The sequence below is a fragment of the Castanea sativa genome, chromosome 9 (assembly GCF_040712315.1).
Source record: "Castanea sativa cultivar Marrone di Chiusa Pesio chromosome 9, ASM4071231v1".
Taxonomy (NCBI): Eukaryota; Viridiplantae; Streptophyta; class Magnoliopsida; order Fagales; family Fagaceae; genus Castanea; species Castanea sativa.
In genome coordinates, this window is record NC_134021.1 from 3582927 (window position 1) to 3609933 (window position 27007).

At 34.2% G+C, this 27007-nt stretch overlaps 2 protein-coding genes across 2 annotated transcripts; one reads left to right on the forward strand and one right to left on the reverse strand.

Annotated features, from left to right (window-relative positions):
* Window positions 1-4327: 4327 nt before the first annotated feature.
* LOC142610494 (uncharacterized) lies at window positions 4328-6786 on the reverse strand. The gene is made up of 3 exons (XM_075782307.1): window positions 6733-6786; window positions 5064-5600; window positions 4328-4960 (listed from the first exon to the last, which is right to left on the reverse strand). The coding sequence occupies exons 1-3, from the start codon at window positions 6784-6786 to the stop codon at window positions 4328-4330; spliced, it is 1224 nt and encodes a 407-aa protein (XP_075638422.1).
* A 49-nt stretch (window positions 6787-6835) lies between these two features.
* On the forward strand, window positions 6836-7294 carry LOC142610495 (uncharacterized). Its single transcript, XM_075782308.1, has one exon. The coding sequence runs from the start codon at window positions 6836-6838 to the stop codon at window positions 7292-7294; it is 459 nt and encodes a 152-aa protein (XP_075638423.1).
* The last annotated feature ends 19713 nt before the right edge of the window (window positions 7295-27007 follow it).

Consider the following 27007-nt stretch of genomic DNA (forward strand, 5'->3'; position numbering starts at 1 on the left):
TGAAATCTGAAAATTTCCATACATGCTTCATTTTCGGTAGACGTTGCGCAACATCAATCTTTTCAACAGAATGGCTATCACAGCATGTGGCTGTCACACCACAATAAGATACTTCAAGTCTCTCTAGGTCTATTATGACAGCTTTATACTGTTGGACCCAAATTCCTCCCTAAGTCTATTATGTGCATGGGTGAGTACCAGAGTATAGATGCATTATGCAGGACTGAGTAAGAGAAACATTTAGAAGGATAACCAACTTTTTTTTCCTTTTTTTTTTTTGGTGGAGAAACAGAAGGATAAGCAACTAGATATTCATTATAAACTATCAAACACTTAAAAAACTTTGAGACTAAATGATAGCATGCAGTTTATAACAGTCATCAAAATAATGATAACATAACATGTACGCACATCTTCTGCAAATAGCCATATGGTCTTTTTGCACCAAGAAGAGGTAGTTTATAACCCTCCAAAGAGGAATTCATCATACAAATAAAATGTGTTGGATATTTTTATAAAAAATATCATATTAATTTTAATACTCATTTATGTCAATTGAGGAAATCAATTATCCCTTAATGTCAGATGCGTTAATTGCTAAATTTTGAAAATTCAAAATTTGAATAGTTATTGTCAATGGTTTTAATTAGAAAATCTCTGAAAATTAATGTGAATTTTAATACCATATATTGCCAACTTTTAGTATACTTTCCTTTATAAATTTTTGCTTTAAAACGTTTTTTTTAATGTATTTAATAGTAACGTTATAGATAGAAAGTATCAGATATTGTACAACTATATATTTATATAATTTACAGTTGATGGATTATAGCATTATATAGTACTTTTCATTCTTGGTTGTAATTATTGTGTATAGTCAAATTTCAAAAGAATTCATTATTTAGTATTTAAATGACAGCCACGTAGGGGCTGTCATTTTTTAAAAGGCATCTTAAAACTAAAAAGACAAACTTGTTTTGTCTGCCTCAATGTACTAACTTAAAAAAAAAAAAAAAAAAAAAAAAAAAAAAAAAAAAAAAGAGGAAAGTTTTGACCGGTTATATAATATATTTATATATAAAAAGAAAGCTATTAACTCAGGCATTGATTTCAAAATTATTATGATCATTTAAAGCTTTTAAGGATAGCAAACGTACTTAAATTCTTAGCTAAGGACAAGCAACGTGTCTAGCTATATATATATATATATATATATGAAAAGAAAAAAATAGTTTAGATACACTTTTATTTTGAATTACAAAGCTGCAAACTTTTCAGAAACAATATTTTTTAAACACTTACCATCTTTTGTTTCTTATTACTCACAAAAAACATTTTTTCTTTTACAAAATTTTTTTGGGAAAAGAAAGTACTATAGAGAGCTTATATCCTACGAGTAGTGTAGGCTCGCAAGGATAATCAGCAAAGGTGGCTGGGCTGTTGTATCCTGGGGACAATGTGCAGAAACTATTTGTCTAACTACATCGGATATACCGTAGACGGCACGATTTGTCTCAAGACAGTGACTTGGTCCACGCCTCATCTCCGCCACCTCTTTTTGGTAAATCAAATTGTGTAATTTCCAAGGAAAATTCAGGTATTATCTCTCCTTTATTTCCAACAAAATGTACTACTACTTCTACTCCTTTTTTTGTTTTGTTTTGATGTTTCATTTTTGTTTTCAAACATAACAAAACAAGAAAATAAAGAAAAAATAGCCAAACAAACAACAAATGGACGAGCTCTGTTCATTTTCTTAACCATGGGGATGACAATCCCTTGACCAAATGACTTCTGGAAAAAGAAATTTGATCCTCACTTCTACAGACTATAAGTACATGCCACATTCCGGTGCTCCATATTAAGGATGATCTCTATCTTCTTTAGAGCTCCGCACCTTACAAGATAGAAAAATAAATAAATTTGAAGATAAAAGCATCAATCATTATAATAACATAATTTATTTTGTATGCTAACGAAGTGCAAAGGGACAAAATAATATGTATAGTGGAGGAATTTGGTGCAATTTATGAGAATTCTACTGTTCCTAAAAGTTGGTAATGTTCATATAATTCTAAGAGATTTCTATTACGTGGAAGAGTAAAAAGGTTGCTCTGTGTTTATATATTAATGCATTAAAAAATTTAAAGTACATGGTGTGGGAAATTTAGGAGATTTGTTGAATAATATACTTACCCTTTCTTGAAAGAACCATTTCATGGCGGCATTATAAGTTGTTCTCCCACAACCAATGTATGGTGGTATTCAGGTCAGCCTTCCAATGCCACTCATCTTCTTGTGTTGCTTGTACTCTTTCTAGCTTTGGTGTCCTTAAAGATCCATGAGAGAAAGTTTTAATCTCAGGGCACTGCCTCACAATTACTTCTTCCAAAGATGGGAACTTGAAGGAATAACTTCCAGAGCAAAAGCTAGCAAGGTTTGTCAAGTCATCAAGTTTTAAGTATGTCAAGTGAGTGAAAGTAATCACCTCATTTGCTTCGCCTCCCTCCCCTACTACAACTTCTGTTATCCTTTTGCATTCACTTACACTCATTTTCTTGAGTTGTAACAAACTTTTGGCTGTTGAGGATGTAACTAGATTGATCAATCCATGACATTTCAATATTTCTAGATTTGTCAAATTTTGAAAAAATACTGAGGATGGCACTAAAATTTTTAATTTTCCACATAGTGACACTTTTAGATTTTCCAGATTATACAAAACTGGGCTTGGTTGAGTGTCTTCTTTCCACAAATGTGTCAACATGGGTAGATGAAACAGCTCTAGTTCTCGTAGTTGTGTGAGTATTGTAGCATGATTTTCCTGGTCAAAAAGTTCTTCATATGGGAATATTTCTACACAACGACTAATCTTCACAAAAAGTTTCTCCAAACTGTTTAATCTTTTAAGAAAAGTAATCCAATTAGAACCAGGTAGATAGGCAGCCACGTGAAGGATTTTTAATTTGTGAAAGCACTCTTCCAAAAGTTGGTCACTTTGTATCTCCTCCAAGTTGTAATTTCTATCCAATGTCAGAGCTTCCAAGTTAGGGAATAATGTACCCTACAGAAAATCAAAGCATTGAACAAAAGAAAAGAAATTTATTAAAGAAATGGATTATATCCGTGAAGTCTCTAAAATTAATGGTAGAAATATGGTCCCACTTTATTATATCTAGATGAAAGTAAAAAAAAAAAAATCCAAATAAAGTTCAGAATAAAGAGCAATGTCGTAAATACTATCGAACTGTATATAATGACTACAAAAAGTGATGCAGCAATATGTACAGTGAATTAAATGCAAAGTGGTGTAGAAGTCAATTTTGTCACGATTTGACACCTGTAGTACTTCCATATTTATGAACACGTTGACTTAAGAAAAAAACACACTAGAGGTTCCCAGTGTTGACTTAATGGTATAAGTAATTGATGCTGTTGCCAAAGGTCCCAAGTAAAAAAAAAAAAAAAAGCTCCCAACTTTTAATTAAAAAAGTTATTTCTTTCATTGTAATGGTATAAATTAAGCCGAAATATTATCCAATAAATAAAATAATAATTTTTTTATCAAATGAAAACAAATAAAAAAGAGAAAGAAATACTATGTCAACAACATTTTTCAAAATACTTTTACAATAAATTCTAAATAGTAGATTGTTCTAGGCTGTTATTGATAGTAAAATATAATTTTAGTGGAGTTCAAATAGAAAACAAGAAATTTAACACTTAAGATTTGTTATGAAAAAAATTATGAATGTATCACTTCTCAAAAAAAGAAAAAAGAGTTGTACACAAAGAAATTCACAACATTTTTCACAATAGTTGAGTTAGCAAACATTTACTAGTTCTCATATATTTTTATCACTAACATCATTCTTTTACTTGTCGCTATCAATCTGCCACATTTACAAATGTAAAAATTTTTGTTAAATTTTTTGTTTATAAACTTTCTAAAAAAAATTCTACGTAGTTCATGTTAATTAATAGTTATTTTTCATATAAAACAAGATAATTAATTATCACCTTAAGCTCTCAAATGCATCAAGCTGCCCATGGAGGTTCCTATATTATGATGCAAGAATATAGATTTAGGATTTCATTAAAAAAAGTTACACTGATTTATGACCTATACTAAGAACTTCGCATTTAGAACTTGTTATTTGATGGAGAGACGAGTGCTTATCCAAACCTAAATATTATAAAAGAGAAGTTAAATTAGCCTCTTACCTCTTCAACCAAGAAAAGGGGTTGTTGAATGGAGATCTCAAGTTGGCTCTTTTCAACTGTTTCTTGAAAGTTCAATTTTTTTGAAGCAAATATCTCAATTTGATCACATCCACACAATCAATTCTTTCAACAATGGCCATTTTGAAGTATGCACCCCTCGGCAAAACCACTTGAGTTTTGGCAATTGACTAAGTACCAGGACAGTTACTTTAGGGAAAACAAATCTTGCCGCTGGTTCTGCAACATCTTCACGCGAAACAATTTCCTCCACTCCACAATTGACTATCAGAAGATCTTCCAATTGCATGAGACATCTAGCCACAGATGCTGGGAACAAACTTTTCAAACTCTCACATTCCCAAACACTTATTTTTTGTAGATTTTGAAAGCTGAAAATTCCTTGGGGGTCCTTATTCCATACATGCTTCATTTTCGGTAGGCGTTGCAATATCAATCTTTTCAATGGAATGGCTATCACAACATGTGATTCTCTAACATTGTGCCTTTGAAGTTCAAACACTTCTTGTAGTGAACCACAATCATATACATAAAGTCTTTTTAGGCTTTGGAATTTCGTCAGCATATTAGATTGAAAGATGTTCACGAGATTTTCACAATATTGAACTAATAGAGATTGAAGCTTGAGAAAGGAATATTCAGCTAATTGATCGTGCCATATGATTTTCAACTTCTCCATGTGGAAGATTGTCAGTGTTTCCAAACTAGGGAATGCAACCTGCAAGCCCATCCCGTGTATCATAATAACTCACATAATAGAAAGCAAGATACATATATAGATATATGAAGTAAATAACAGGGGATTATAAAAGTAGAATTACCTCTTCATTGAAGAGAGGTTGCATGGCAGTATGAGAGATCACCCCTGAATTCATTTCCTTAAGTTCTTTGCTCAATGTAAAGCCTGAACTGACAGGTTTGAATATGAATGACTTCAATTTTGGGCATCGTTCTAGCCACATATCCTTCAAGGATGGAAATCTGATATTGCTTCCTACGCAGAATCTTTTGAGGACTGGAAGATCTTTTAGAATTAGGCCTTCCAGTCGAGGGAACAACACCTTTGAAATTATTTCTTCTTCTCCTAAGTCTTCTGTGAGTAGTATCTCTTCCATTACCTTACACTCCTCAATGTCAAGATATTTGAGCTGAACCATAAATCTCGCTGTAGAGGAAGACAACAGGTATTTTAAATTGCCAGAGCCTTTCAGCTTCAACTTACACAAATTTTGAAATCTTGAGTCTGTTTGTATGTTTGTTAATTTGAAAGAGGAGCTTGCCCGATGTTGGTTCTGCAGTAGTATCTCTTCGGAGTCTAGAGAGGACAGTTCCAACGTTTCCAACTTGGGGAACACAACCTGCAACAACAATTAATTATCTCCCTCAGCAAACTTGTTAAAAGAGAGAGAAGAAAATGGCGTCCTATTTTCCTAATTCAACAAGACCCAGACCTCAAACGGTGATGAAGTCTAGACTCAAAATGATGCCGTGTAGACATGGGAGTACTTAAGACGCCCTCAATGTAATCATTTTTCAATTTCACTTAGCTCAAGTTGTTAGTATATGATTAGACACGTGTTTGTAAATAATTAGGAAGCAATTATTTCTCTCAAACGACTAGATTACTTAGACTTTTGATGTCGTTTTCTCATTTTTGGTTGCTCTGTTTTCTACATAGAGAAACAGAGCCTTTCATTGTAACGTATACTCTCATTGTAACATATTACAGCAATTCTATTTAAAGAGAGCATTTTTTATAAACCTAAACATTGCATAAGTTAGTTGCCTTATATTATTGTTATTTCATTTAAGGAAATGACCAAATTTTTTATTTAAACATAGTGGCATGGCAACATGGCAAGCAATGTGAGGAAACAGTCATCAAAAGGTAAATTCATTACAAAGACACGTTATGATTCTGCCACATGTTTGTCTTTTTTTTTTTTGGATAGAAACATGTTTGTCTTTTTAAATAGGAAAAAATGAAGTTTTTTATAAATAATTTTTAATGGGAAAAATGAAGTTTCTTTAAACATGTAAGAATAGTGATTTTGTTAAATTAATTAGGTTATAAATACGGGTTGCACCTTATATTTTTGTTAATAATGTTTAAGTTTTTAATAATACTATTTGTCCTATAAGCTCTCATTACAATAAGATTTTATTAAAACAAGATGTGGCATGTTATATTGGAGGGTGGTTGTGAGGAATGTGGTGATAAATTTGGAATCCTTGCTGCATCTTTGTTGGGAATGTCCTAAGGCACGTGAAACATGGATGTTATTTCAAAATTTCAATGACTTTGCCTCTGTGCAGTTTAGGTGTTTTATGGATTTCCTATGGTTTATCTTGATGAAGGCAGATTGGTTGTGTGAAGATCAGGCTGTTGCAATCACAATTTTATGGGTGCTTTGGACAAATAGGAATGAAATTCAGCATGGTGGATTGAGGAAGAATGGGAAGCAACTGATTCTATGATGTACTCACTACCTGGAGGAGTATTGGGCGGCTGTGGAAGTCCCAATGAAGCTTTCTCAAGTTCATGTTTCAAAATGGGAGCCCCTGACTTTTCCTTTTTATAAGGTTAATGTAGATGGAGCCTGTTTTTAAGGAACAAAAAGAAGCTGGAGTGGGGGTTGTAATTCGAGACTATTTTGGAAATTTTATTGTAGGTCTTAGCAAGAAGTTTCAGTATCCTCTAGGAGCTATTGAGATTGAGGCAAAGGCCTTTGAATCTAGTTTGGAATTTGCTAAGGATATGGGTATTCGAGACTTTGTTCTAGAAGGAGATTCACATAATGTTGTTCATGCTCTTAGTGGAAATTCTCATGCTGTTTCAACAATTGCTGCTCTGATTTATGGGATGCAGGTTACTTCTTTTGAGTTTCAGAATGTCTTATTTTCTCATGTTCGTAGGAACAGTAATAGACCTGCTCACCAATTAGCAAAAACATGCTTTAGGCATCTTTGGTTTTCTATTTGGATTGAAGAGAGTCCTTGTTTTCTTGTACAAGCTCTTCTCCATGATGTATCTATTGCTTTTAATTATTAATAAAGTTTGTGTGCTTTCTATCCAAAAAAAAAAAAGATGTGGCAAGAGTGTTTTAGATATGAGGTCTTTGGGTTTGAAAACTCTCTCTCTCTCTCTCTCTCTCTCTCTCTCTCTCTCTCTCTCTCATGTGAGAGTGGCCATTGACTATCATGCTTGATGGATGTGACTGAATACTAATTCGGTGGTGAGACAACATGTTGCTAATTTTGGTACGTTGCTAATTCTATGTGAGACCTTGTGCAGCATATTGTATTCTACACGTGTTGGAGAATACTCTTTTAATCTTTACATAAAGTCTATGTATGCAAATAAGTTGACAAAAAATTTCACACATGCCTTAACATCAAAATCCATTTGATCGTGATCAAAGCGAAATTTGAATACTCCTAACTAGGAAGGGAGAGAAAGTAACATGACAAGGAATCGGTTCTCGGTTGGTTAAAGTTGGTTCTTTCATCTCTCTCTTGTAGTAATAGGTTTCCTTTCTCTTCTAGAAAAGACAAGTCGTTTTCTTTGTAAGTAACAAGGCTCTTATTAGGTCTTATGTGCTGGAATTAGTTTGGTTTATTGTAGAGGATCTTACGAGTTGTTGGACTAAACTGTCTCTTTCTAATAAGGAAGGCTAGAAAGTTGTTATGTACAAGGGTAAGCAGATTCAAGAATTTGTGATGGTTGCTAAGATCTTTACCAAAAAGGCAGTGAATATAGATGCAGTGGCCAAAACCTTCAGGCCGTTATGGAAGAATTTTAATATTAGGGATATAACCATCTAGTGTCTGCTTTTGAACTTGAAGTAGATACAGAGAAAATTCTATTGGGTGAACCTTGGTCTTTTGATAGACACCTTGTTGTCTTTCAAAGGTATGATGAAAAATCACCTAAGGAGGAAGTGGATTTTGGTTTCTCGAAATTTTGGGTCTAACTACATCATCTTCCTTTTAACCTTTTGACTTAAGAGGTAGTAATGGATATTGGACAAACTTTGGGAATTGTGGTATTGTCTAAGGATACTTCTGAGATGGTTGGAGGAAATTTTATGCAAGTAAGAGTAAAGGAGGCTTGTGATCAGTGTGGTTTTAGGCAAGGTTTAATTGTTCTTAGTAGAAATAGTAGTGATGGTTTGGCTTTATTGTGGAAAGATGATGTGAGGGTTAATCTTTTGAAGTACTCTTTATCTAATATTGATGTTGAAGTGTTTGGAGTTAAGGATGTTGGTTGGTGGCATTTAACTAGTTTTTATGGGAATCTTGTAACAACTAAGAGGGTTGAGTCTTGGTGTCTCCTTAAACATTTATGTGGTCTTTTACAATTACCTTGGTTAGTGATTGGCAATTTCAATGAAATAAAATGTCTTTCAGAGAAGGAGGGTGAGGCGGCAAGACCAGTACAACAAATGCAATGACTTGTTGATACTGTCAACTGGTGTGGCCTAAGAGATATGGGTTTTGTTGGACCTAAATTTACTTGGCTTTATTAATAAAGGGATGGGGTTTAAATTCGAAAAAGGCTTGACGGAGGTTTTGCTATAGTGGATTGGCTAGATAAATTTCCTTTGGCAAAGCTTTTTCATCGAACTTCTTCTACTTCGAATCATTGTCCTCTTTCTTTGTAGTTGGAGGAGAGAAATAAGTTTGAGTGCTATGGAAAGAGCTTCCGTTTTGAAGTGATGTGATGAAGGAATCTAGTTGTGAGGAAGTAGTTAATTGGCCTGGGAAGAAGGAACAATTATGGGGTCAGATTACCCTATGGTGCATTGCTTGGAAAATTGTCGTACAAAACTAGATGCTTGGAATAAAAATGTGTTTGGCCACGTGGGGAATAATATGGCTAGACTTCAAAAACACCTAGAATGGTTAGAACTTCAAAGTGCCATGCATGCCTAAGGTTATTGCTTCAATGAGGGAGACTAGGGTGGAATTAAATTGCTGGAGAGATAAGGCAAAAGCTATGTGGCATCAGAGGTCTAGATTAAATTGGATTTAATCTAGGGATAAGAATTTGTAAGGTTGAATTTATTCAATCATTTTGTTGGCTTTATTCCGTACCAAATTTGCTTGTAATTTAGCATTTAGAAACCATGTATTTAGGTGGGAATCAAGTAAGGGTAGTGTGTGAGAGACTGTGAAGAAAAGCTCAAGAGCGAGCACTTAAGAAAAGCCTTGCGACTAGATCTCGCAACTGGCTAATCGCCAAAGGTGGCACACATGTGAAGCATGCAGGGGAAGCTCAAGGGTCACGCCAGCTATTACACTACGGGACAAAACCTCCAGCTAGCCAAGCAGTTAGTTCGCGACTCAAACTCGCGACTCGAGTCGCCAGAATGCCCTGTTTGGTTGTAACTGATTCTTCACATTCCATACACACCCTAATATAAATACCCTTATACCCACGAAATGTAGAGAGCTTCCAGAGAGAATTTTGAGAGAGAAACCCTAGAGAAAAACAAGATTGACTCATCCAAAATCTTTATCTTTTGATTCTCCAAATTCTTCTCCTCTCACCCTCTCCATTGTTACATCCTTGAGAGGTACATTAGCCAAATCCTTATCTCACCATACCCATATCTGTGAGGAGACATTTTGGTACTTGGGAAGCAGTTCGAAAGGGGCCAATTAATTTTGGTTGATGCAATGGGCTATTGCGAGATCTGGTAAGCTTGAGAAGACAAGGTTCGGCGTAATCCTGTTGGAGCAAGAAGCTTGGAGGGCTTAGGTGCACTAGGTAGATTAGGCTTGGATGGTCTTCTGCTATTCAGGTATCCCAACTTTATTCTCTAGTGGATTATTGACCGCTTGGAGGGCAGCGAAGAGGTTTTTCGCCGAGGACTTTGGTTTCCTCTTCGATAACACATCGTTGTGTTATCTTTGTGTTTGTATCTCTCTTCCCTCAATCTTTGCCTTTTAATTACTGCTGTGGTTGTAATTAATTTCAGTTTAGATTGTTTTACCAATTCTGTTTGAGCTTATTTTCATATTCCGCACATATATTGTTTGATTATAAGCTTGTGTTGGTATTTTGTGTTTTGGGGGTCTAAACGTTCATTGGTGTCTTATACACTGTTTGAACTTTCAATTGGTATCAGAACGAGTACACTTGTTGTGGTTTAAATACCTAAGTATGATCCTAGACCCCTTATGTTTATTTGTCATGGATAATGCTTTGTATGCCTCTATGCATGTTTTGGATGTTGATGAGTGTAACATGCCACGTGTTTGTGAAAATGCCTCTATGAGTGATAATTCTAATGATTGTGATGCTATGTTACATAAATTTTTGGGTGTTGTTGATATTCCTAACATCAAACTCTTGAAGAAAAATACTAAGAAGTTTCAAAAGAGTTTCAGCAAGTTCATTTGTGAAAAGGATGATTTGATTGCTAAGCTCAATGAATCCAATAAATTGGTTGAAAAGTACAAGAAACTTGCTAAACATTCTCTTAAAAAACTAAAGGAGTTTGAATATTTGAATATGGACTTGGATACTAAACTTGTTTTGTCTAACAAACTTGTTGATGAGCTAAAATGTGAAAATGAATCTCTTAAGATGCATGTCAAGTATTTGATTGTTGAACCTATTGCTAAAAATGATGAAAATATTTGTTGCAATCATGCTGTGGTATCCGATTTTGTGCCTATTGTGTGTTCTACCTCAAAGGACAAATCGGTGTACATTCCTCCACACAAAAGAAATCAAAAGGTGGAGAGAAAAGCTCTTAAACCAAAGCCTCCGTTTAGGTCTCAATCAAAAGAAAAGAAAAACTTGAGCTTCTTGGAAGTTGTGCTAAAAAGGGTAAACCGGATTTAAGTGAAAATAGAATGTTGTTAAAGAAAGTATTTAATGCTCTTAACTCCTTGTCTATGTGCATCTCCGGTTATCATTCTTCCAACCCTCGTCTCACTTCTCATGAGACACTCATTCCAAACAATCGTTCCGTTTGGATGAGGAAGGGTGCCTATGGTTGAGCCTTTGCTCTTTTGATCCTTGATCTAATTCTTTCGATCTTTGTAAGACCCTTCATGCATTAGATGCTTCATTGTGATGCATTTGTGCATCATGCATCTCTTTATATGCATTGCTTTTTGTTGTTTTTGCGTTTGATCTTACTTTTATGCTTTTGTTTTTGTGTGTGTAAAAAATCCAAAAACACATAAAAAGTGAAAAATTCAAAAAGTTTGATCATATATGTTTGAACACATATCTCATGTGAGTTTGGCCTAGTACCTTCGTACTAATGATGTAGTGCATTTACAAGCTTAGCTTGTTATGTATGCACATCTATCTTTGTGAGAAAAATCTTGACATCTATGTGTAATTGTTGTAAATCGATCTTCAAGCTTGTCATGAATGATTAGTCAATAGTCATGTTGGTTTTGATACATGCGTAAATTTGTGTCTATATCTCTTCCCACTCATTTTTTTTTAAAGAGCTTTTCGTGAGAAACCTATTTTAAACCTTTCCCATCCTCTCTAAAACCCTTCTTTCAATATTTTTACATCAAAACCTAATCAATTTGTATAGCTTTTCATTCCATTAACATCTCTAAGGTAATTTTTAAACTCTTTTCATTGTTTTGGATCCTTAGATTATGTTTTGGAGAGTTTTTGTGCTCTAGGTTGAGATTTTCATCATAGGGGTTGGGAAAACATATTTTTTGTCAAATTTTTGTATGGGATTGGTTTCTTTAGATGATCTGCTTTGGATGTTGGCCCCTTGTGGCAAAAAGAACATGTATTAAGAGTGGATTTCATAATGTTCATGCATTGTTTTACATTGTTGTTCATAGTGTGCACGCTAGGTATTTGATAAAATGCCTCTTAGGCATTTTCTCACTTGTTTGGACTCCGATGAGTACCAAACTTTGGGGATTCTCATATTTCCTCATGAGGAACATGTTTGATTCATTGGTTGTGTGTTTAACACACCTTACCCCACATATGCATTTTCCATGCTTTGGTCATGCATTGCACATAGCCACCTCTTACACACACCTTGCTACCCTTGTCATGCATTGGTCTATATCTTGTTTCTTCATCCTAGCATGTCATGTTTACCTTATGCTTTGTAGCATTTTGTTTTGTCTTGGTTTGAGCTTCATTTTCTTATTCATCTCGCATCCCTCATACATCATTATCATTGTTCGTACCTTTATCTCTTGCCCTCATTTCTCCTTGACCCTTTGTCTATTCGTGACAAAAAGGGGGAGAGTATACTCTAGAGAGTATACCAAAGAGTTTTGTCATTTCCGGAGAGTTTTTATGAATTTTTGTCATTTTAAGAGAGTTTTTGTCATTTCTATATGACTCTTGTGCACATCCTTAGAGGGAGATTCTATCTCATGCACATTCGTAAGGGGAGAGATTACCATAAGGGAGATGCATATACCAAGAGGGAGAAGACTTTGATTATAAGAAAACTTTGTTTTGTTTGTTTTTCTTTGTTGTACCTTAGCTTTGTAGCTCAGTACTTTCAATTAATGTTATGCATTTCTTTTAGTACATCACTCTTGTGCCCTTATTGGATTTTATATCCTTGATGCAATTACCTTGTGTTGTTGTATCTGTTGAGTGTCGGACATGCAAATGATACTTTGCATTGAGCTTATAAGCTTGCATATCTGGATGTTCATTCCTTGAGTGAATGATCATTGTGGTCACTATTTATAGTGATTGTTCGTTTTTGGTCAAGCCATGCTTTACTGCTATTATTCTTTATTGCTTGATCGCATTGTGATTGCTCCATATGCATTTCAAGTTCTCTGCTTACAATGATCGTATCGTGATTGCTTCTTGCTTCATAGATTCTAGAGTTAGGTGTGAGTGAGTTTTGTTCAACTGTTCCCAACTCACATATTAAGTCTAGAGTTTGTTTTAGGGTTTTGTCATGGAATAGCCAAAGAGGGAGATTATAAGGTTGAATTTATTCAATCATTTTGTTGGTTTTATTTTGTGCCAAATTTGTTTGTAATTCAGCATTTAGAAACCCTGTATTTAGGTGGGAATCATGTAAGGGTAGTGTGTGTGAGAGTGTAAAAAAAACTCAAGAGTGTGCACTCAAGAAGAGCCTCGCGACTGGATCTCGCAACTGGCGAGTCGCCAAAGGTGGCACATGTGTGAAGCATGCAGGGGAAGCTGAAGGGTCACGCCAGTTGTTACACTACAGGACAAAACCTCCAACTGGCCAGACAGTTAGCTCGCGACTCAAACTCACAACTCGTTCAGTCGCGAGCTCAAGTGACCAGAATGCCCTGTTTGGTTGTAACTGACTCTTCACATTCTATACATACCCTAATATAAATACCCTTATACCCACGAAATGTAGAGAGCTTCCAGAGAGAATTTTGAGAGAGAAACCCTAGAGAAAAACAAGATTGACTCATCCACAATCTTTATTTTTTGATTCTCCAAATTCCTCTACTCTTATCCTCTCCATTATTACATCCTTGAAAGGTACATTAGCCAAATCCTTATCTCACCATACCCACATCTGTAAAGAGGCATTTTGGTACTTGGGAAACAGTTCGGAAGGGACCAATTAATTTTGGTTGATGCAATAGGCTATTACGAGATTCGATAAGCTAGAGAAGACAAGGTTCGACGTAACCCTATTGGAGTAAGAAGCTTGGAGGGCTTAGGTGCACTAGGTAGATTAGGCTTGGAGGATCTTCTGCTATTCATATATCCCAACTTTATTCTCTAGTGGATTATTGACCGCTTGGAGGGCGGCGGAGAGATTTTTCGCTGAGGACTTCAATTTCCTCTTCGATAACACATCGTTGTGTTGTCTTTGTGTTTGCATCTCTCTTCCCTCAATCTTTGCCTTTTAATTATTGTTGTGGTTGTGATTAATTTCGGTTTAGATTGTTTTACCAATTCTGTTTTATCTTATTTTCATATTCCGCACATACATTATTTGATTATAAGCTTGTGTTGGTATTTTGTGTTTTTGGGGTCTAAACGTTCATTGATGTTTTATACACTGTTTGAACTTTCAAAATACAATAAGTTTTTCATTCCTAGGCATCCTCACGGTATAATAATTTTATTGAGGGACTCTTGGATTTGAATGATAGATGGGTGGTGGATCAAAGAGAGATGGAGAATGTTGTGCTAAATTATTATTTTGATTTGTGTAAGTCAGCTAACCCCATGACTTTTACTAAGTTGTTGTCTGCTGTTCAGCCGAAAGTGACTACAGATATGAATCAAATGGTTACAATGGAGTTTCAAGAGGTTGAGGTATGTAAAGTGTTGGGTTAAAATGAATTGACCCCTTGCAAATTAATTAATTACCCAAGTTAATTAATTAGATCAAATTACATGCAATGACGTGGTAGCACAAACAAATCACCAACTAAACTAAATGCAGCGGAAAATAAATTTGACACGGGTGATTTGTTTACGAATGGAAAAAACCACTGAGGCAAAACTCCACCGGGTGAATTTAAGGTCACCACTCCCAAGAATCATACTATTATCAATCACAAGTGGTTACAAGTATGAGGAATCTTACCAAACTCTATGGCCTATCCCGAAATGCCAACCTACTGTTGAACCTTTACCCCAATACCCAATTGGACTTGTATTGTAGCGGCGATCTCTTCGTTCAATGCACGAATCCCAGTATGTGACTAACCCATGATGCACGGATCCCAGTATGTGACTAACTCCAGCAACTTGAAAAGGTTGTTGGTTGCAAAGTTCTTCAGTTCATCAACAATGAAGATGAGGAAGCTCCTTGGTCACAAAACCCTTGGCGTAAAAACGCAGTAGATTCTTCAGAGAAAATAATGAACTAGGTTACAATCTACTTGTATTCTTCTGGCATCCACTTTACATACATAAACTATGCGACAACCTTTAAAATAAGCCTTATATATGTCTAAGGTTGTGAGAAAAGAAACCCTACACAAATACATTGGAATATGCGTGTAATCAGATCTGAAAAATCTGATTTCGTAATTTTCGATAGATACAGCTTATGTCGAGCTTGTGTCGAGCTTCAACATTAAATCTCGATAGAAAGGATTCTGTCGAGACTTCTGTCGAGTTTTAATGAACAGTTCTTCTTTACTTGTTTCTTGGTCAGACCTTCATGGCTTTAACACTTGACTTGAACCACATGTTTCTTAAAGTCTTAAACTCATCCTAGATCTACCCAATTACAAGTAAAGTGCATTTTGTCAAAGGATTAGCCAATTACATAACATATGTCCCTAACATAACATATGTCCCTAACATAAAGCACTTAAAACAGATGTATCCTCTAAAAGCACCAGGTCCAAATGGGATGCCTCATTTATTTTTCTAGGATTTTTGGGCTACTATTGGGAAGGTTGTCACAAAAATAGTTTTGGATCTCCTAAATTTTGGTATTTTCCCACCAAAGTTTAATAACACCCAAATTGTTTGGTTCCTAAAATTAAAGACCCTATGTGTGTTACTGACTATCGCCCTACAAACCTTTGTAATGTTATTTATAAGCTAGCGTCCAAAATTCTTGCTAATAGATTTAAATAGATTTTGAGTAAGGTTTATGATAGGGTGGAATGGGTTTACCTAGATAAAATTATGGAGAAGTTGGGTTTTAATTCTAGATGTAGAGGCCTTATGATGCAATGTATTTCCTCTATTACATATTTTGTTCATATTAATGGGATGCCACATGGTTGTATTACCCCATCTAAGGGTTTATGCTATGGGGACCCTTTGTCCCCTTACTTATTTCTAATTTATGCTGAGGGTTTATCTACTTTAATTAAACAATCTGTTGCAGTGTGGAATCATGGAGGGTGTTGCTGTTTGTCGTGGATGTCCTAATATTTCTCACTTATTTTCTGCAGATGATAGCCTTATATTTTGTAAGGCTAGCTTGAAAGAATGTGACTCGTTGTAGCTTGTTTTTAATGTGTATGAAGAGGCTCGGGTCAACAACTAAATCGAGCTAAGACTTTGCTCTTTTTCAGTCAAAATTCATGGATGATATCAAAGAGGAGATTTGGTGCTCAGATTATTCGTCAACATGATAAATATCTTGGTCTTCCTTCTTTGGTTGGTAGAAATAAAATGAATATTTTAAATGATATTAAAGAAAAATGGGTAAAGAAATTGGCTGGTTGGAAAGAGAAGGTACTTTCAAAGCAAGTAAGGAGGTTCCGATTAAGGCATTTGCTTAAGCTATTCCAACATCTTCTATGAGCTATTTTAAAATTCCTGATTCCCTTTGTGATGAATCGACCAGTATGATAAAGAATTTTTGGTGAGGACAAAAACATGATGAAAGAAAAATGGCTTGATTGAGTTGGGATAAAATGTGTGTTCCAAAAACATGTGAGGGGATGGGTTTTAAACAATTGAAACCACTTAACTTGGCACTTTTAGCTAAGCAGGATTAGTAGCTTCAAGTAGGTTAGAATTCCCTTGTTCATCAAGTCTTCAAAGCTAAGTCTTTTCTTGATTGTAATTTTGTGCATGCCTCTTAAGGAAGAAATCATCATATGCTTGGAGAAGTATTATGGCTGCCCAAGGAATTGTTGAGAAGGGGCTCTGTTGGTGTGTAGGGAATGGTAGGAATATTCGAGTTTGGGAGGATAATTGGGTTCCTAATTATTCAAAGCACAAAGTAATCTACCCTAGAGGTATATTTTTGTTGGAATTCAGATCTCTTAAATCAAGCTTTTCTTCATTTTAAGGCTAAGGAAATTGCTAGGATTCCCTTGAGTGTTAGATTACCTGATGATATGCAGGTTTGGGTGGAAACTTCAAATGGTTTTTTCACAGTCAGAAGTGCTTGTAAGTTGGCTTTGGAATTAGAGGCTGACAGGGAGATGGATTCTTGTTCTAATGGAAGTTATTTGTGTCAGTTTTGGAAGAGATTGTGGTCAATCCAAATTCCTCATAAGATCACACATTTTGCATTGAGAGCAACCCATGTCATTTTGCCAAAAAAAAAAAATCTGGTATGTAGAAAGGTATTGTTGACAGTGTGTGTGAGGAATATGGTGGTTCTTTTGAATCTTTATTTCACCTCTTCTGAGGGTATTCTAAGGCTTGGGATACCTGGGGTTCTTCAAATCTTTTCCCTTTGCTATCACTGGTTCCCTTTGGGAGCTTCTTTGATTTTTTATGGCATATTCTAGTGGATGCTCAGTGGGGAATGGAGGATTTAGGTCTAGTTGTTACCATTGTCTTGGCATTATGGACAAATAGGAATGAAGTGCATCATGGGAAACCAAGGAACACAAGTATGGTGTTGGTTAGTTGGTGTAAACATTACTTGGAAGAGTATTGGGTTGTGTCTTGTTCTTCTTCGAGAGCATCATCCCATTTGGAAGTGAATTGATCTCCTGCAATCTATCCTCTATATAAGATTAATGTGGATGTTGCCATCTTCTCGACTCAGAAAGCTGCTAGTGTAGGTGTAGTAGTTTGTGACCATGAGGGGAAGTTCATTGATAGTCTAAGTACAAAAATCCATGCTCCTTTGGAAGTTATTGAAGCCAAAGCTAAGGCATCTAAAGATGGCATTATTTTTACAAAGGAAGTGGGTATTAGAGAATTTGTGTTGGAAGGTGATTCAATAGTCATTGTACAAGCTTTGAAGGAATGTTCACATGCCCCATCTTCTATGTCTCCTTTGATTTATGGGATGTTAGTTGAATGTCATGAGTTTTGGAATGTGGCTTTCTCTCGTGTCAGACGATAAGGCAAGAGGCCTACTCATCTGTTAGCCTGCTCATTTGTTAGCAAAATATGCTCTTAGCTTGGTTGATTTTTTAGTTTGGATAGAAGAGTGTCCTTGTTTCTTAGAACAAGCTCTTATCCATGATTTTTCTGTATCTTTAATTTTATGAATAAAGTTTTAGTCTTTTAATAAAATAAAATAAAATAAAAAATAAAAGATGTGGTGTGATATCAATAAAAAAATAATTTAAAAAAAAAAAAAACGAATGTGGCATGATAGCCGATAGATGAGAAGTTGCATGCAAAATTTAGAAAAAAAAAAAAAATCTTTATCTCACTTGGTGTTCTACCTTATGTTCTAAGTGAGGGATGTAGATGAAAGCCTTATTTTTAGGGATACATTTCTAATTGGGAGCTTGGATGGATTTGTTGAAAATACCATGCTATACCATTAAACTACAAAACTCTCGGCAATTTGTATTCCAAAATTTGCAAACAATTAACATTCAAAATCAATAATCATTTAGTGTCTTAATAAAAATTTTAATTACATAATTAAGGTGATCAACTATGACTAGTGCTAGGGGTATTACAATTTTTACTATATTGAGCTTACAAACTGATGTGTCACAATCACAAAAAATGAATTCCAATATTCATTTATGTTAATTTTTTGGAATACAAATTTAATTTTTAATTTTTTGGTTTTTTTCTAGTTCGATTCAGTTTTGGTTTAAATTTTTTAAAAAACCGAAATTAATCAGTTCGGTCCTAGTTTTCAGTGAAATTTATAGGTAAAATATATTTAATAAATGTGTGTTGCCTTAGCAGTTAACATGCGTGCCATGTGTGTTTTTCAAGTTCCTATCCAAGGTTCTAACCTTCAAAACAGCACATTTGAAACCCTAGCATCTCTTTCTCATTCAGCTGCCCTCCCCATTTCCCAATCGTTTTTCACTTTTCCTTCTCTTATCCTCTCTTCTCTGCCACCCCATCCCCTCTCTCCCTCTTCACTCATCCCTTACCTATTTCTTTACCCACCATCTACATCTCTTAGATGAGAAGCCATTGGAGATCAGAAGAAGTACTACCACTCTTTTTGCTGAGATTTAGTTTGCTGGGTTTATATTTTGAGTTTGTTTTTTGTTTCTTTAGCCACCATTTACATCTCTTAGATGAGAAGCCATTGGAGATCAGAAGAAGTGATACCACTCTTTTTGCTTTGATTTAGTTTGCTGGGTTTATATTTCGAGTTTTTTCTTTTTTTCTTTTCTCTGGATCAATTTCTTTTTCTTTTTTTTTTTCTTTGTTTGCTTTCTTAGAAAATAGATGAGATAAGGAAACCGAAAAAAAATCACTGAAACCGAAATGCAACTGAAACCGATTGATTTCCAATTACTTTGGTCGATTTCAGTTGAGAACTTCACCAATCGAAAATTTCAGTTTCGGTTAGCCAATACTTAGAAAACCGGCCAAACCGAACCAAACCGATTACACCCCTATCCTAAAGTTTCAGAATTTAGGGGTGTAAAATCTAAACAGTCTTAAACGTTAGGGGGCAAAATCCAAGTTCTGAAACATCAAGATGTAAAATCTAAACACCCCAAATGTTAGGAGATAAAATCTAAATTCTGAAATTTTAAGGTGTAAAATCCAATCATTCCCAAACTTTAGGAGTGCAAATATTATCTTCATTACCATCTTTCATTAAAATTTACACCCCTTTCATCATTTTGACAATTAGATAGAGAATGTGGATCTTTGATTTATTAGATTTATTTATTCCAGTTTTTATTTATTTATACCAGTTTTTTTTTAAACCACGTAATTAACCGCATTCTTCTTATTTTTGTGACTAAATTTTACTATTTGTTCTTTACTTGCTCCCTAAAACATTGATTTGAATTTCAATTATATACAATTGTTTATGATGAGAAGATAATTTACTAGAGCATATTTTCTTCCTAACCATCTTTAACTAAAATTTCAAAACCAGTATACATATTTATTTTTCCGCAACCATGATGCTAATAGTCAAGGGAGATCAAATTGGCTACGTTGATCTATAAAACTGCTTCTATGACAGACTTCTATTGTTGGACCCAAATTGTCACCCTCTCTGATTCTATTATGTGCATGGGTGAGCATTTCATGACTGAAAGAAACATTTAGACGCATAAGCAACTCAACTAGATATTCATTATAAATATCAAACATTTAAAAAAACTTTGACATTTAATGATAGCATGTAGTCAATAACACTCATCAAATAATGATAGCATGACGCACAACTTCATGCAAATATGGTCTTTTTGCACCATGAAGCGGTAGTTTTTAAAACTCCAAAGAGGAATGTATCATACAAATACAATGTACTACAGGTACTTCCTTTTTTTTCCCCCAAACATAGCAAAACAAGAAATAAAGAAACACAAACAGAACAAACAACAAATGGATGAACTCTATTCATTTCAATAACCATAGGGATGACGACCCTCTCACCAAATGATTTCAGGGGAAAGAAACATGATCCTCAATACTACCAACTATAATTACAAGCCACATTCCCGCTGCTGCATTTTAAGGATGATCTCCATCTTTAAAGTTCCAAACCTTGTGTAATAGAAATCAACATACTGAAGATGAAAGCATCAATCATTATAATCGTTGACATTAAAGTATCATCGTTATATGTGCTATATGAATTGCATATGGACACAATGATATGTATTATTTGAGAACTTTTTACGCAATCATCTTTCTTTTATATTTCTCTATTGTTTAGTTATATATATATTGTTTTGTTTCAATAATTTATAAGCAGTGAATCATCTAATTCTTTAATATTTTTTGGTTTTTAGAAGTTTTAATATCGAATTTTTGAGATATTTTTTTGCAGTATTTGAAATTTTTTGTAAGATATTACACGTTCAAGCAATGACTTCTTCATCAAATTGTAACACAAATTGAAGTCATACAAGAGTAAATTATACAATGGTGTAGTTTCTTAATCAATTTAAGATTTTATAAAATTATTTTAGTCTACCTCACAAATATGTAAGTTCACTTGCATAGCACGGGTTATCGACTAGTATACTATATAATAAAAGTTGGGCTTAAACGCCGTGGTTGTGCCAAATGGCTTTACCATATTGTAGAAATTTTTTTAGATTTATCAATATTGCAGAATTTTATTTAGATTTAAAATAATAAGACACGTAAAAAAAAAAATATAAAAACCTTAGAAACATGGATAAGTTAACTAATTTACTTAGATTAGGATTGTGTAACCATTAGTATTTCATTTCAAATTTAAAATTATAGATAAAAAATAATTTTATAAAAAAATGCACACTATTTTTTTTTTTTGGATAGAAACATTTTTTAACAATATATAATTGGTTAGAATTTCACATAGGATAGGTGTTTTTTTAATTCCAGACCATCTAATAATTTCTCTTATAATTTAACTTCAATATAATTTAAAATTCTATGTCTAATAGAACTCTCCAAGTCCTAATTTCCAAGTTTTTTAGATAAACATGCATCCTAAGTGATGGGTTTTACGTTTTTTTTAAACGTTAATTGTGATAATTTTTTTTTCATACACATCTTTTTACTAATAATTCTATTTCTCTTATAATTCCTAAATTGATTAGCTTAAACCTATTATTATAATATTACAAGCTCATGGAATTTATGAATTATCTATTTTCAAAACCCATGGCAATCATCTTATAAAAGCCCATGGAAAGTTATGATTATTTATCTTAGACCCATGACATTTATCTATTTCATATCATATTATAAACTCATGTTCACTATCTATCTTACATCACAACATTCATAATATTTATTTTCAAAACTCATGACAATTATACACCTTACAAGCATATTATGATAAATAAAAAAACCATGAGAATATCACATTACCACTATAGTGGTTGTTACTGTGGGGACTTGAAGGACCTAAGTAAGCATTTGGGCCTTGGGCTTTATTGATGGGCGCTAGTTTGTTTTAGACTAAAAGTCTTTAGAACTGCAGGTCTGCCCATGGGTCGAGAGTCCGAGGACTCGTCCGAGGACAAGTCTTTCCTCGGACGGACCCGCGAAGGCCCTGGGATTCGCCAAGAAGATCAAGGCAGTGTTCTGGACGAACCGTTGGTTAAGAGGGAAATCTATATACTTTCTAGATGCCATGGAGTGAAGGAAATATCTTAGGAAAATGTTGCTACCTCCCCATTAAAGACTCTGCATCTACCTTCCTGGCCGCATTAATGGGGAAATGACCCCTAAACAGTAGAAGTCAGCCTTCTTGTTATCATTTGAAGACTTCCAGAGGGTGGTGGATGGGACAGGTGTCCCGTAGGGTAATTTGCGTTACACGTGGATAAAGTGGGAGGAAGAAGAAGTATTTAAGGGAGAGAGGGGGGTGATTAAAAGAGGGAGGAGGCATTGTAACCTGTAGAAGAAAAGAAAGAGAAATAATATACATAAATCTGCATCGGCTTACGTCCGAGGAAGTTGATTTGCATCACTTGTCCATTGTTTGCAAATACTGTAACATCTTAGCCTGTTCATTAAGCTCCGAACATCAGCAAACTAGATTGCAAGCCCACACTCTACAAATTTCATTGTTTAAGGCTCATTGGGCCTGAGCCCACGTGTGTTTTTTGGGTCCAGGCACAATTGTGCACTTACAATTACCATATTTTATTTGAGACCCATGGATATTGCCTCTATTTAAAACCCTGGTAAATATTATATTGGAGGTCATTATTTAAAAGCCCCCAAAAAAATATCATATACAAAAATAATCCATAGCAAAAATTATGAGAAACTATATAAGTTGTTATTTAAAACTTATGGAAATTAATACCCAAAACCTATCATAAATATTTATTAAAGCTCATGGATTTATTTTATTTCTACTAACAACTAAAACCCATGCGAAATAAAAATACATGACAATATATGATAGCTTTATCCATTTTGTAAGCCTTACAATGAGAAAGCAAAATGATAGGCCCAAGTGGAAAGAACCACCAAGTCAGAGGCCCACCAAAATACTCAGCCCTCATGACCAAGCCCAACATAAAATCTCAGCCAAAACAACTCATGTGTGCAAACTGGCCCTGCTGGAAAACTCCATTCAGTTTTGACTTCCCTTGGAGGTCACCTCAAGAAGCAACCAAGCTTCCAAACCAAATTAGGAGCTGGCCACTTGTCCCATTGCCAACTCTGGCATGAACAGTACCAGAGGCTAACATCTAAAGGTTAATGGGCAATAAATACCCTTCTTTCTCAAGTTTTGGTCACAACTTAAGGAAGCCACAACCAAGACCTCCAAGCTCATGAAATCCTCAACCAAATAGTTTATTTTATTACTAAAAAAGTATGTGATTGGTTCATGAACCAAGCCCATGAATCCTAAAGGGGAAAATTTTGGAACATGTGGTTTGGAGGGCATAAAGGGATCTCTAACGAAACCCTCTGAAGTGGACTTAAACTTTGTCACCTAGATTGGGGTGTTGAGTCCTACTTCCTAGGGTCCAAATCTCAGTTGCAGCACTAGGATTTCTCCTTAATACCTGCCTTAATCTCATTGGCTGAACACAATATCAGAATTCTTAGCATTTAATGCAAGATTATGCTAATTTTTACCCATGTGTGACATTGCCTAAAGAAGTAAAACAGCCCCTAAAGCAATCTCCCATTTTAGGCCAAATCCTAAGATAATTAAGTCTGTTGTCCTGCCCCTGATCAGTCCTATATTTTTGGACTTTTGCAAGTTAATCCCTTAAGTTTCACTATAAAAGGGAACTACCATCAACTCATGGAAGACAACAAATCTTATCATAAAATTCCTCACCCATCATGCTATTTTCAGCCCATAAGTCAGTCCCTTAGTTTAGAAACTAGCATTTAGTCCATAAATGCTCATATGCACTTACCCATAAACATCACATTCTATCTTTTCAGAAAATCTCAGCACCTTAAAATAGACACACCAACCAACTCCCTCTGAAATTTTTAATTTGCTTGCCATTTTGCTTGTGGTTTAGCTCTCCCTAAGCTCACAATTCATTCTCCTTAGCCACACTCAGCTTCAAACATTCCCTTTCTTTTTTTGCATATTCACAGCTCATAAATGCTTCCTAATTAGTCACAAAGAACCCTTTACCCATTAAAGTCTTAACCTCAACATTAACTCCATCACACCACCACAAGCTTACCCACTCACTCAAAATGGCCTAGACTACCTCATTCATGCCCTATGTATGCATATTTCCCAAAATCTTAGTTCAATATATGCTACACTGAGCTGGAATCTCTCTCTCCCTTCATTCCATCCTATTTTTCCTTTTTTACTTGTAATTATAAAGCTTTTAATCCTTGTTTATTGTTATTATGATAAAAGTCATAATGTCCTGGATACTATAGAAGTGTTCCCTTATGTTGACTTAATAATAATAAGGAAAATATATGATTTCTACCATGTAAACATACTTATTAACCTGTTAGACGTCTACCGCTGGAAGTCTATTATATTCACTGTTGGACCGTTTTTCCTCTTATGTACTTGTTATAATGGGCCCACTTTTATATTAACTAGCTATGGAGGAAATGCATAATTTTTACTATGCAAATACATTCATTGATTTTCTAAACATCTACCGTAGGACCTCTCCTGCTTACCGTTGGACTATTATTTAAGCACTCATTGTGGTATGCCATCTTTTGTGCTAGTTTATCTTTGCAGGAGGTATTTTGGGGCCTTATTATAATATTTGTTGGATGCAACCTAAACTTTAAGCAAAATGGGCCTTTTATACTTCACCGATAACATTTGGGCCATATTCCAAGCCTAAAGTCGAGTCTCAGTCTTGACTCTCCGAACATCATATGGGCAACGAAAAAGCCCCCAACACCTATCAATTATTTAAAGTAAAGTTATAAAATATGTTAGTATTTTCTCATTCATAATAGTTACAAATAAGTATTTTTCTAGTCCTTTGCCATCTAACGTGTATGTAAAAATTGTATTTTGAACGATTGTTGAAACTGTAGATAAGGAATGATGAATGAATGAATTTAATTATGTAAATTATTAATTTAAATAATAGCTAATCATAAGTAAGACTCGACGTATGATAAAATGAGTATACTATTTTATTTTTCGTTTTTTTTTTAATTTTAGAAATTATAGCATTTAATAATGTAATTTTTTTTAGATCTCAAGCTCAAAAACTTGACCTGAGCTCAAATTTAAGCTTGATATTAAGCTTGAGTTTGACTTGACTAATTAATCAAGCTAAGCCAAGTCAAGCTCAAACACTATTTTTAGGCTTGTCACAAGCTCAAGCTTTTGATTTTTCCTAACAAGCCAAGCTTAAATATGCACTACTCGATAAAGCTCGGCTCATTTACAGCCCTAGTTAGGACAACTATGTAATCATTCTCATCTTTCTATCTAGCTTTTATTTGTATTCTTTCACCACACATTCTACAAAAGAACAACTTTTAAAAATCAACGAATGTAAAATAAGTTTTCTTTCATATGACTTAAAGTAAGTATTTCTTCTCTGTTGTTATTTGATATCAAAGCCTACCTAAGCAGTTAGACGTGGTACTTTAGTTCGTAAAAAGTGTGGAACAATCCAACTACTATCCTTAAAAGTTTGTATGATATTCTAAACAAGTATATCTATATAAATTTTTCTTGTTTATCTGTCTTTTATATTCTTCATTATCAAAGTATCAATATTATGTGTTAATAATTCAATTCTGTCATGAAACTTGTATTTGCTTCAAAGCTCATATCTTTTGTTAGGCAATTTAAATTGGGGTTAGATGAGGTTTTGGTATTGGGGGGACTCTGTTTTAGGCACCATGAAGTATATAGGTAGTCTTAGATACCAACAAGTAACAACAATCTAGAATGGTTTTGTTTAGCGTAACCATGAGATAGAATATAGGTAGTCTTAGATACCAACAAGTAACAACAATCTAGAATGGATTTGTTTAGCGTAATCATGAGATAGAATGTATTAGATCTTGGCTAACACATGAGAAAGAGGATTATAGACATATGTTGTACCTTTTGTCCGCCAATTAAATGAAGAAATCATAAGATTGCTATTTCTTAAATGTTGTACCTTATGTTTCTCAATTAAATTCAATGTGTAATTTTTTTGGTTATTGAGTCATATAGTTAAATTTAATTATATTAAAAAAATATAATATTTTTATATTGAATTAATAAATGCAATCTTGTTGATGACTGCAAGGAACTCCTCCAATGCCTCCCATTGAAGAAAATCAAGCATTGCTTTAGAGAAGTAGAGATGAAAACAATCAAGCATTGCTTTAGAAAAGTAGAGATGAAAACAAGTGTGCTAATGCATTTGCGAAAAGAGGCGTTAGACAAGATCAAGATTTTGTGGTGTTTGATAATCCAACTTTTGATGTTTTATTTTTGATCTATTTTGATAACTTGAGTATGTAGTATGACAAGCACAGTTTGTCTAGAACCTTGCTATTTTTATTTTAAATAAATAATAAATCTGCCTTTATCACCCAAAAAAATAAAAAGAAATCACATATTATTAAATTTAAGGGAAATTATTGTTTTACATTGTACTTACAAAGTAAACTTACATGGTTGCAAAAACGTTGTACACATTTTGTGTCTACTATGTAAGTTTACATTGCAAATACAATGTAAACCTATAAAAGTTCTAAACTTAATTAGAAAACTTAATGCAAGTACCTAAGGAAATGTCTTTTTATGGAAAAAAAAAAAAAAAAAAGGAATGTCTTAAGATTATTGATTTAAAAACATTTTATATGTTTCATAAAAATTGTATTAAAATTTTTCTTTAAACGACCTATTTCCTAAAAACAAGAGAAGTAACTAATTTAGCTGTAAAGACCAAAAAAACACATAAGAACTATGTAAAATATTCAAACAGTTATACTCTACGCTGTGTGACAAACAAGAGGACAGGATGTACTCGACGTAGTACTTTC